General features: G+C 42.0%; 1 protein-coding gene across 1 annotated transcript in view; it reads left to right on the top strand.

Moving 5' to 3' along the window:
• The window catches only part of CLSTN2 (calsyntenin 2), a 611561-nt gene that overhangs the window by 570726 nt on the left and 28491 nt on the right, over positions 1-12344 (top strand). The window contains exon 10 of the mRNA XM_006900346.1: positions 10282-10448. Within this exon, the coding sequence (XP_006900408.1) occupies positions 10282-10448 (167 nt within the window). The remainder of the gene's footprint in view (positions 1-10281; positions 10449-12344) is intronic.

Genomic DNA, 12344 nt, shown 5'->3' with positions numbered 1-12344 from the left:
AATTAGATTTGCCTGAACAACACACAACAACTACTAACAACAATCTTTGTTGTTGTTGTTGTTGTTATTGTTGTTGTTGTCGTTATGCGCCATCAAGAGGCAAATTGAATCATCTCTCTCTGAGTGCCTTGTGGATTTGAACTATCAATCTTTTGTGTTAGCAGCTGAGTGGTAACCAACAAAATAAATGCAAATCTAATCAAATGCAAATGTCCACTTAGTAGTGAGTGGGACTTTGCCTTCCACCAAGCCAAGCATTTACTACCAGATTCTAATTTTAACAAGCTTATCTCTAGGGCAAATCTTCTCTTTGAATACTTCCAATCAACTACTGGCCAAAGGCAGGATTATGCACCTTCTAAAGCTCAAATATCCAGTGTTCATTTATGTCGTACATTCTTTCCATCCTCCTCCACTTTTTAAAAAAACTGATTTGCATGTAACAACCCAGATACACTGCATGTTACTTGTGCACATTGTGCCCCACACAATCCCTCGTATACTCTGGACTTTATACGATTAACTACCACTTGTCCATGTCTATTATCACACTGTCCCCCCGTGTCACCACTGAACCTCTCCCGACTCTGTCTCCCCCAACTCTCACCAGTCCCTACCATCTCAGTGACCATGTCTCTTTTCCATTTTTCTGTTCCTCTTCCTTCCACCCCAATTAACGGTTCATTCCCCCAAGAGATTCACATTGGAAAGAAGGGCAGGCAAGGAAGGAGAAAAAGGAAAAGGAAAAGAAGAGACTGTGTTCTTAAAACTGGAGTAAGAGGTTTGGCTTCTGACAAAGAGTAAAGGTGGTGCCCATAAGAGTCTGTTTCCAGGACTTGAGATTGGAGGGAGTTAATGAGTGTTCTCATTTGTATCAATCACCTGTATCCATAGGAGTGGAAGTGGGAGGAATACAACAATGGAGAAACCAGCTGGGCTTGTATCGGGGTCTTGCCCCAGTATATCAAAACATTTCCGCCGAGAGAAGGGACGAGGATTAAATGAAGATGCAGAGAGACTATCGCTGGTCACGAATAGTGAATTTATTATTTGTAGAAAAGCGTATATAGGTTTTAGAAAACCATCTGCAGTAGCAATTGCATTATCTCTTTCCATCCGGGATGTTGACTATCAGGTCAAACATTAACTCTCACAGACCTCAGCCCAATACAAAGATGTTTTCCAGCATGTCTTATTGAGTGCTCTAAGAAACAAAGAGTTTCAGTAGATAACATTCCTTAAGGTCTGAGACCTTTGGTCACTCTTATTCATTAACATCCTACTTTCTTGAGTTGTAAATTGCCAAGCAGATTTTCTAGCCAAGATAGTTAGTCTTGCTGGTTTCACAGTACAGGGCTAAACTTGCTTTACAAGTTAGCCAGGCCCCTGACAGGCTTGGTCGTGTTCCTTCTGTTGCTGTCCACCTAGCATGCACATTTATTTAGCATTATTATTCTAACATGCACATACATTTATATAGAAGCAAGGAAGTTAGCTTGGGGAGCAGGGAGTTAGCAGTACCTCCCTCTAGCTTGTTGACTTGATCCCATGTGGTGGATAGCGCTGAGTGAAGGAAACAACAGGTCTGGAACACAGGGAGAAGTTTAGACTCCTTGGTTTGTAGCTAAGGCCCATTTGAATGTAGAGACAGAAGGCTAGGAATAGGTTGACCAGAACCCAACCAGAGGAAGAGAAAATGTTGTGAGCTAAGGTTGATTATTGCAACCAGATGGCTTGCTCTGGACTGGACTTTGCTTGTGGATGCAGATGTTCGGAGTTTCCAAGTTGAACAGAAGATTCTTCAGCTTATTCCCTCAGAGGACTGGTTTGACAGGGAAGGGAAAACCAGAAATGGACTATCTAAAATGGGGAAATTAAAGCACAAGGCATGGATGTGTCAGAGAGCTGGATAATGACTAGGAATGATAGAAATAAAACTGATACCTTTGAGCTGTGGTGCTGGAGAAGACTGTTAAATATACCATGGACTGCTAGGAGAACAAACAGGTTTGTCCTAGAGAGGGTGAAACCAGACTGCTCGTTGGAGGCAAGGATTCTGAGGCTTTGTCTGACATACATTGGGCTTGTTGCAAGGAGGGACCATTCCTTGGAGGGGGACATCCTGGTGGAGGGACAGCACAGGAGAGGAAGACCCTCAATGAGATGGATCGATTCAGTGATTGGGATAATGGGAGTAGGTGTATCAGAGACAGTGAGGTTGGCACAGGGTAGAGCAGGGTTTAAGGCTCTTGTACATAGGTTCGCTATGAGCCACAAGCGACTCGACTGCACATCAAAACAGCAGGCATAGCGTCCCTTTTCAGCAGGAAGTAGCTAAGAGAATACGCCGTCCCCTTTTCCTTATGACTCAGGGTGAAGTCTCTCTCAGGGAGGAGTGATAGGGAATGGCAAAGGATACACTGACAAAGAAGATTAATCAGAACTGGCTTTGACAAGCACTGTGGCATTTGGACAAGAACAAACTGGGAGGAGGGTAGAGAGAATAGTGCAACAATGAATGAGTGGAAGCCCAAAATCTCTGTAAATGTTTATGGAAATTAATAAAATATAATTATAGAAAAAAAAAAACAAAACCAGCAGGCATGAAGTAGCTGGCTTACGTGTGTTCACAAATGTAGTTATTTGTAAGATGATTGTACAGGGGAAGGGATGACCACAGCATACATGAGCAGAATATAATGTAAACAAAAGATTGTACAGAACTTAATGTACATATTTGTAAAACAATGTATATGAATGATAAAAATAATGATAAATTCTAAATAAATAAATAAACCCGAAGCCAGAGAGTTGAGTCCACTCTGACTCATAGTGACCCTTCATCAGATTTGAGACTGGAGATCTTACAGGAGGAAACTGCCTAATTGTCCTCCCTTGGAGCGACCGTTTCAGTTAATAGTCCAACACATAATGCACTACATTACCAGGACTCCGGGGGTCACACAAGAGCATGAGAAAGCACTGACATTAATAGTTCATTGCCCAGTGGATTTTAATATTGACTTCGCGCATGCTTCACCTGAAATGCTTTGACAGCTCCACACACTGTGAATTGACAATCAGCAGAGTGTGTGTCTTTTACCGGCTTTCCCCACCTGCTTTTCCCCAGTTCATTCCAGTTCAGTTCCATTGAGAGCATTTGCATCTCCACCCTGCATGTTTTAAGTCGGAGTCTGCATTTTAACAAAATCCCTAAGTGATCATTTCTCACTCTTAAAAATGTAGATTCTGATCCAGTGTATCTTGGGTGGACATGCAAATTTTCAGCAGGGGGCCACAGCGAAATAAAGAAATCTGTTAAAATTGGGCTCTTCTAAAGGTTCTCTCATGATAAAACTGTGCAACCAAGGTTATTTAAAAAGAACAAAAACAAAAACACCACAACACTGTTACAGCCTCCAGAGAAGATTAAAATACACACATGTAAATCTGTACTAACAGGACTAGGATGTGAAAGCCTGCATCACAGGGCTAAGGGAGGGAGAAGGCATGACGGGCTGGGAATTGAGACAGGGAGAGAACTCTGTGGACAGTAGGGAGAGAGAAGCATGAAGGACCTGGAGAGATGGGGGTGATTTGCCTCATCTGCGAAAACTTGGAGTTGAGCGTCTCTGTATCAAGAGGAGTTGACGTGTATGTTGCTGTTGTTATGTGCTGTTGAGTCACCTGCGACCCATAGCGACCCTATGTACAACAGACCTAAACCCTGCTCTATCACGTGCCAATCTTACTGTCTCTGACACACCTACCTCCATTAATCCAATCACCAAATCAGTCTATCTCATCAAGGGTCTTCCTCTCTTGCATTGTCCCTCCACCCTCCCAAACATGATGTCCTTCTCCAAGGACTGGTCCCTCCTTGCAACATGTCCAAAGTACATCAGACGAAGTTTCAGAATCCTTGCCTCCAAGGAACAGCCTGGTTTCACCCTCTTTAGGATGAACCTGTTTGTTCTCCTGCAGTCCATGGTATATTCAACACTATTCTCCAACACCACAGCTCAAAGGCATCATTTCCCCTTCTGTCATCCCTAGTCGTTGTCCAGCTTTCTGATGCATAGCAAGATTGCAAAGACTATGGCCTGGATCAGGCACACCTTAGTCTCCAGACTGACCTTGTTGCTCTTCAGTACTTTGGAGAGGTCTTTGACAGCAGACTTTCCCAGTAGATGAGGAGACAATGCAGCATAGAGAGAGTAGAGGAAATGTGGGAAGTGTTTAATATAAGTTTAATAAGAAAGAAACTACACAGTCATGTCACATGGTAATGTTGTTGTTGTTGTTATGTGTCGTCGAGTCACCTGCGACTCATAGCGACCCTATGTACAACAGCCCTAAACTCTGCTCTGTCCTGTGCCAATCGCACTGTCTCTGACACTCCCATCCCAATTATCCCAGTCACTGAATCAATCCACCTCATAGAGGGCCTTCCTCTCCTGCGCCGTCCCTCCACCCTCCCAAGCATGATGTCCCTCTCCAAGGACCGGTCTCTCCTCACAACATGTCCGAAGAATGTTAGACGGAGCCTCAGAATCCTTGCCTCCAAGGAGCCACGCGGTTTAACCCTTTCCAGGACAAATCTGTTTGTTTTCCTAGCAGTCCATGGTATTCTCAATACTCTTCTCCAGCACCACAGCTCAAAGGCATCAATTCTCCTTCTATCCTCCTTGGTCATTGTCCAACTCTCTGATGCATAACACATGGTAATAGAAAGGACTATTAACAATAATAGTTCGGAGAAACAAGGCATTTTCTCTAAAGAATAGAGGAGTGTCAGGTAGAAGGAGCAACCAACCACCCCGCCTGAGGACTGAGATAGAGCACCTACAGGAGGCCCCACCACAGACTGAGTTCCAGATTGTATTGGCACGGCTGGAACTGTGTGCTGGCAGAGCGGGCTGGAAATCTGCCTTCATGATCTGGCGAAAGCTGTTCACAAGAGGTGTCTCACCAGGATTGCTTAGTGTTCCACTGGAAGACTGCCTGGAGCCAGGGATGCAGAGGAATGGCTGGCTGCCTCATATGGCGGACTGTTGCACGCCTTGCCTGTCCAGCAGGAATAAGGACACAACACACCAGCAGTTCCTTCTCACAGCGGTTTACTCAGGAGTTAGTTACAGAGGGTGGTGGAAGATGGAGTCTCTCGTCCCTTCCCCGGGTGCGGCTTTTATCCTCTTCTCAGAACTCCGCCCATCAGTCTCATGTGTCATGCCTCCATTGGGCCATTAACCCCACGTGAGATCAAGCCACTGTCCAATCAAAACAGGGTGACTAAATAAGGTCTTGTTTGTGATTCAGGCAGTCAGAGAGAAGCAGGAAGTCAGCGCCATCTTGTAATGGCGACCACACACTGTAGCTCTCCACAGTTGAAAAGGTTAACAACTGCAATCTTCCCTCCATTTATCATGCTGTGGATTATAACAAATTATGGCTAACATTGAGAAGAAAGGGAGTCCCAGAACGCTTAAAAGTGCTCAGGCAAAACCTAGACCTAGACTGAGAAGCTATTGTGCAAACAAGAGGGAAGGAACCCTACCTGGTTTTAAATTATGACAGGCATGTGTCATAGTTGTATTCTTTGTTCATATGTATTCAATCACTGTGTGGAGTGACTCTGAGAAGCTGTACTCTATGAAAAAGAATGTGGCATCAAGACTGGGGGAAGACTCTTCAACAACCCGCATTATGCAGGTAGCAGCATGGTCTTGCTTTCTGAACGTGAGGATGACTTAATGGGATTAGTGCAGAAGATCAAAGACTATAGCCTTCAATCTAGATTACGTCTCAATAACAAAAAAGCAAAAATTGTCACCACTGGATCACTAAGCAACATCAGAAAAGATTGAAATGACAATGATTTTATATTACTTGGATTCACAATCAACACCTTTGATACAAGTAGTCAAGAAATCAAAAGACATAGAGGGTTGTGAAAATTTGTTGTTAGGAACTTCTCCAAAGTGCTCAAGACTGATGATGTCAGTTCATATACTAAAGTACATCTGATCCACATCACAGTGTTTTCAATTACTTACTAGGACTCAAAGATTTACAATGGCTAAGGAAGACGGAAGAATAATTGATGCCTTAAATTGAGTTATGGTGTTGGAGAAGAGTAGTGAATATCCCATGGACTACCAAAAGAACAAACAAGTCTTTCTTGGAGAAGGTGTAAGCAAAGTATCCAGGTGTTCCTTGGAGAAAGGATACTGCAATTTGGTCTCATAGACTTTGGGCATGTTGGTGGAGGAGTCATCCTTGGAGAAGAACATCATATGTGGAAAGGTGGAGAGTCACTATAAGAGTGAAACACCCTCAACAACATGGATTGATTTAATGATTGTAACAATGTATATCAGAGTTGATGAGGATCACACAAGATAAAGCAAAGTGCAGATATGTTGTTCATGGGTTTGCTATGAGGTATAGTTGACTTGATGGCACATAACAACAAAAGTCCTTGATTTTCTGCAGGACGTGTTTCAAGTTCTCTGCACTTTCTGCAACCAAAGTTGTGTCATGTGTCAACACAAGTTATTTAATAAAACTTTCTCCAGTCCTCATATTACAGTCTTTTTTCATATAGCCCACCTTCTCAAATGATTTTTTTCATTATGCAGATGAAGTAGGTATGAAGAAAAGATACAACCCTGACACAAACCTTTCTTGATTTCAGATCATTCAGTGTTTCTATTTTTCTATTTAGGCAAATGCTTCTTCACTATGAGTTCCCCATGGAACAATTAAGTGTTCTAGGATTCTCATTCTTCACAATGGTAGCTATAATTTGCTATGATTCACATAGTTAAATACCTTTGCATAGTCAATAAAACACAAATAAACATCTTTCTGGTATTCTCTGCTTTCAGCCAAGATCCATCAGACATCAGCATTGATAGAGCACATCATATCACGACCTCTTCTAAATCCAGCTTAGATTTCTGGCAGTTCCTTGTGAATACACTCTTCCAGATACTTTTTAATAATTTGCAGCAAGATTTTACTTGCATGAGATAGTAATGATATTGTCTGATAATGTCCATATTCTGTTGGATCACCATGTGTTGAAATAGGAATAAATACAGATTTCCTCCAGTCAGTTGGCCAGTTAGCTGTCTTCCAAATTCCTTGACCTAGGGTTGCATTTATTTCCTTTACCACATCAATTGTTATCCCGTTATTTCCTGGGACCTATTTTGTCAATATCTTCAGTGTATCTTGGACTGCCTGAAATGATTCTGTGTCAACCAATTCTTTTCGGTGCAGTGATTCTGTGGTTCCATCTTCTTTTGATGTTTCCTGCATAAATTCAATATTTTCCCCCATAGAATCTTTCCGTACTGTAACTTGAGGCTTGAATTTGTTGTTCTTCAGTTCTTTTTGTTTAGGAAATGCCAAGCATGTCCTTCCTTTTGGTGATCTGACTCCAACTCTTTGCACATTTTGTTATAGTACTTTCCTTTGTCTTCTCAAGATGGCCTTTGGTATTTGTTAATCTCTTTTTCTTCAGCATTTCTCCATTTTTTTGTTGTTGTTTCTGTGTTCTAGGGCATGGTGCTCTGGTGATGTAATTGGTAAGAAGCTGCATGGCACTCCCAGAGATACAAGGTTAGAATCCACTATGGGAGAAGAATGGGCAATCTCCTTCCATGCGATTAACTGCCTCTGAAAACCTGCTAGAGGATCAGCTATGAATCGACTCTGACTCAATGGCACACAACAGGAGCAACAAAAAAGTTCTGGTGCCATTTTCAGAGTCTCTCCTGACTTGAATTGTGTTCTTTGCTTTATCCTCTGTCTTTGTAATGTTCATTTTCTTTCTTCATGAATGGTATCCCACAACACACCTTGTCTTTGTTGGTGTTCAGTACATCAAAACTATTATTGAGATGGTTTTTAAATTCAGGTTGACAGACTCAAGGTTGTATTTTGGGTCTTATGGACTTGTTTTAATTTTTTTTTTTTTTGCTTCAGTTTGAATTTGGACATGAGTAACTAATGATCTATTCTATAATCGGCCCTTGGCCTTGTTTTTAGTGCTGACATTGACCTTTTCCAGTGACTGTTATTTTCTGCGGATGTAGTCAATCTGACTCCTCTGTAGTCCATCAGGTGAGGTCCATGTTTTCATGGTCACTGTTCTATTTTTTTTTTAAAGTTACTTGCAATGAAAAATTGTTGACTTTACAAAATTATATCATTTAGTCTCTAGCCTCATTTCTGTCTCTGAGGGAGATAGGTGGGTAATCTTTTAATGGGCCATTACAGCCTCTGAAACCCAATAGAGGTTTAACTATTAATTGATTCTAACTCAAAGGTAAAGAGAATGAGAAAATTAATGTTACTTTTAAAGGTTTAAAGGATATATTTTGGTTCTAGGGTTAAATATCATCTCAGAGCACTAGTTTTAGAAATTCATCCAGCTTCAGTGGTTTCAGAAATTCTTGCTTCTCATTTTCAGTGAGAATTGAAATTCCATTTTGCCTTTCTTGTTTTGATTATCACTGTTCTTTAGAATCTTTGCTCAAAATGCCTAGTGATGCATAGCCAGGCACCTTGTAGTTGCTTTTGGTGAAGGACCAGTAGCAACTAGGGTGAAAATCTGAGAAAGACACGATGCAACAAATGATGAATTATTTTAACCTTTCATGCCTCCTAAATGCCAGACTGAAACAAAAGCAACTTTCTTGTAGGCATATTCAGATGAAGTTCCTGGCAGAGAGTTCAACATATTCACTCATAAAAATGTTGCCCTCAAGTCAGAACCAACTCATAAGTGACCTTGCAGTGGATTTTTGGAAGATTGTACATCACATGGAAGAAAAAATGCCCTCCTTCCTTCTGAGGAGTCACTGGTAGATTTGAACCAAGAACTAGCACTTTTGAGTTAGCAGTGTGACTCTCAAAAGAATATGCCATCAGAGCTCCCTGTAATCATACAGCAGACCATATAGCAGTCCTTTCATTAGTGGTAACTTCTTTCTCCCTGATGTTTTTAATTTTGTAGGCCTCTTTGTCTTCTGTGATAATTTGTGGCCCTGAGAGTAACTGCTTTATATTTAAGAAATGCTATGATTCCTAAACCTTGCTAAACTGGTGAAGGAAATTATATTAGTAGCTGTCTAAAAAGAAGAAACTGTACATAGGGCCACAGGGCCATGAACATCTCTCTGAAAGGGCCAAAGAGAATAAGAATGGCCCAGCCCCTCTCTTACCCAGAGCAGAAAGCAGATAAAGAATCCATAGCCCAGCCCTATGGTGCCTGTGGAGCCCCCAAAACAACAAAAGTTTCTTTTATTCATTGCTGACTCATAGACTCAAAGTTGTGGTACCAAGAATGGGGTTTATTAGAGAAGTAAGTGGGAGAATGTGAGAGTCAAAGAATATAGCCTAGTACAAATCCAAGTTTTAGCCAAACAATCACAAGGCACATTTCCTCAATAAGTCCAGGCTCAGTTTCAGTTCAGCAGTCAAATCCAACTCATCCAGCAAAGTTTGCACCAGAGCAGTTATAAGTCAGCTTCTCCTTCAAACATCCAGGAAAAAACAGCCAAACCTGTAACCGTGGCTAGCACAAATGCAGGAAACCTCAGGTCACAGTTTCTACACAGCAATGCCACAGGCTCTCCACCATGAGGGTCTTGCTCTCACCAGGATCTTGCTGCCACAAGCCTTCCTCCCCTCAAGTCCTACTCCTTCAGGCTTTGCTCATCTCAAGTCTTACTGCTTAGTGTGGGGAGCACTCTTTCTCTTATCTGAGTCCCACAGCTTTTGGTGACTTGCAAGACCATACTAATTTGCAAGATCATGTACCTGCAATTAAGGTAGCTGGAGAACAGAGGGGACTAGCTAATGGCTTTTAAAAAAGCCAACTTTTAGGCTAACATCATAGTGGCATATACTATCATTTTCTTGAGGTCTTAATTTCTGAACTCACCACACAGAAGAGAGACTTGGATTTGAGAGTACACAAAATATTCTTGACTCTGAATCTCTGTGACTTAGTCTGTAGGGAGCTGCACTGCTAATACAAAGACAACACTTCTCTAATGGTTCAAATCCATCAGTGGCTTCTTGGGAGAAAGATTGACAATGTCTTCCCGTGAAGTCTACAACTTAAGAAACCCACTGGAGGGTCACATTTGAGTTGGTTGTGACTTGACGGAAATGAGTTTTGGAGTTATGGTAAGATGGTGCCTAGAGACGGTGTCTACTACTCATTCTTTGCAAAGTGAACAACATTGTTATGTTTTCTTCCAGGTGGAGAGGTCACCAAACCCCGATTTGCTCAATTCTTTCATGGTAACCTGGCCAGTCTCACCATACGCCCTGGCAAAATAGAGAGTCAGAAGGTGATATCTTGCCTACAGGCCTGCAAAGAAGGGCTGGATATTAATTCCTTGGAAAGTCTTGGCCAAGGAATAAAGGTAAGGAAGAAGCTGACTTCATCCCTGATATAATGAAACATTGATTTGTAATAAAGGCCGAGGCTGCCCAGCACCAGTCTGCTCCAGAAATGTAGTAATTTCCTATAAGGTTCCACTGTCCTGATGATATGGGAGCTTTGGTGGACTAGTGGTAAGAAGCTGGGCTACAATCCCAAACACATGGGTTCAAATCCACCAGCAGTTTTGCAATAGTCTCCCATGCAATTAACCGCCTCTGAAAACTTGTTGAAGGGTTGGCAATGGGTCAGTTCCAACTCAGTAGCACACAATAACACAATCCTTGTGATATGGTTTCAAATAGCCACAACTTAAAAATTCAAAACTATTGCTGTTGTTCATAGAGAGAGATCAGTTTGCCTAGTAGACAGAAGGTGATGCTACCAAGCCAAAGGTGGGTGACTTTTAATCTGCAGCCCTCAGGCCTGTTTTTCACTGCTTTTGGTTTTTTTTTTCAAACATTCTTCTAGGACACAGAGTCCTAGTGTGTCCACTTGCCATACAGAGGTAACTTGTGGTTGCTGTGAAGCTGAACACTGTGACACTGATGTGTCAAATGCGATAATGGTTACCAATGATGGACAGTGTTTGGTGGAGCTCCCCGATTAAAACAAGCTTGGAAGCACGAATGGCATCCACTTCCAAAAGAGCTTGCCTCCAGAAACCCTATGAACTTGGAGAAAGGATGAAAGTCACACAACTGTTGAGGACTTTCATTCATAGGGTCACTATGAGTTGCCTATGACTCAACAGGACTAAATAACAACAACATTGCTGTTGTTAAGTGCCATCAAGTCAACTATGACTCATAGTCATCCTATGAACAATTAATGTAAACCTTGCCATTTCCTGTACCATCTTCATCATCTCTGATATTATGGTGCCCGTTGTTACAATCATTGCACCAAACCATCTAGTTGAGGATCTTCCTCTCTAATATACCCCGAGGAGTACATTAGCCCAAACAGAAGTTTGCAATGCAGTGTGATAACTTCTGTGAGAATTATGTGCACTGAAGCTTCCTGAACAGCAGGCGCTAACCACTCGAAATGCTTGAAGGAGTTAACCTCTTACCCACACCGGCGCTATGTTGAAGATGCCAAGAGTATTCCCATTTGCACATTAAGAATTGATTACAGGAGGAGAAAGCAACTTACCTAAGATCTCAGAGTTCATAACAAGCAAGCTAGAATCTGAAGACAGATAGAATCGTAACAGAGTTTCAGACCTGGGAGGGAGGCAATCAGCGAAGCCTCTTTGCAGGAGGTGCAGTCCAAGTGGAATGCTTGAAAGTAGGTAAAAGTCAGCCAGAAAAAAAGGCAGGGAAAATGAGGATGAAGAGAAAAGGAGTTACCACAAGCAGACTTTGAGCCACATCACAGGACTGGGGAATAATAACAGTGCCTACCTGTCCAGTATCTGGGGGTAGAAACTGCAAAAAGAAAAGGGGTAAGAGTGACCAGATACTAGGTAGTAGTCACACAACTAGGATCTTGTTCACCATGTCTGCTGTTTATATTTTTCTTTTTTATGTAACAGATTTATTGAGGTATACTTAACATACCATACTGTTCACCCATTTAAAGAGCACAATTAATTTATTTTTAGAGTATCCACAGTTGTTGTTGTTAGGTTCCCTTGAGTCATAGTCGACTCATAACGACCTTATGAATGAAAGGCCTGAGTACTGTTTATAGAGTTTCCAGAGGCAAGCTGTTTCAGAAGTGGATGCCGGGCGAGCTCTGGTGGCCTAGTGGCAGGAAACTGCACTGCAATCCCAGAGGTGCACGGTTCAAATCCACCAGATGCTCTGCTGAAGGAGGAGGAACAATCGCCTCCTGTACCAGTCAGATCCAATTTGACGGTACACACATAAAA

Source organism: Elephantulus edwardii, unplaced genomic scaffold (assembly GCF_000299155.1).
Source record: "Elephantulus edwardii isolate Elephantulus edwardi_28Jun2011 unplaced genomic scaffold, EleEdw1.0 scaffold00281, whole genome shotgun sequence".
NCBI classification, from domain to species: domain Eukaryota; kingdom Metazoa; phylum Chordata; class Mammalia; order Macroscelidea; family Macroscelididae; genus Elephantulus; species Elephantulus edwardii.
This window is presented reverse-complemented; position numbering and strand designations above follow the sequence as displayed.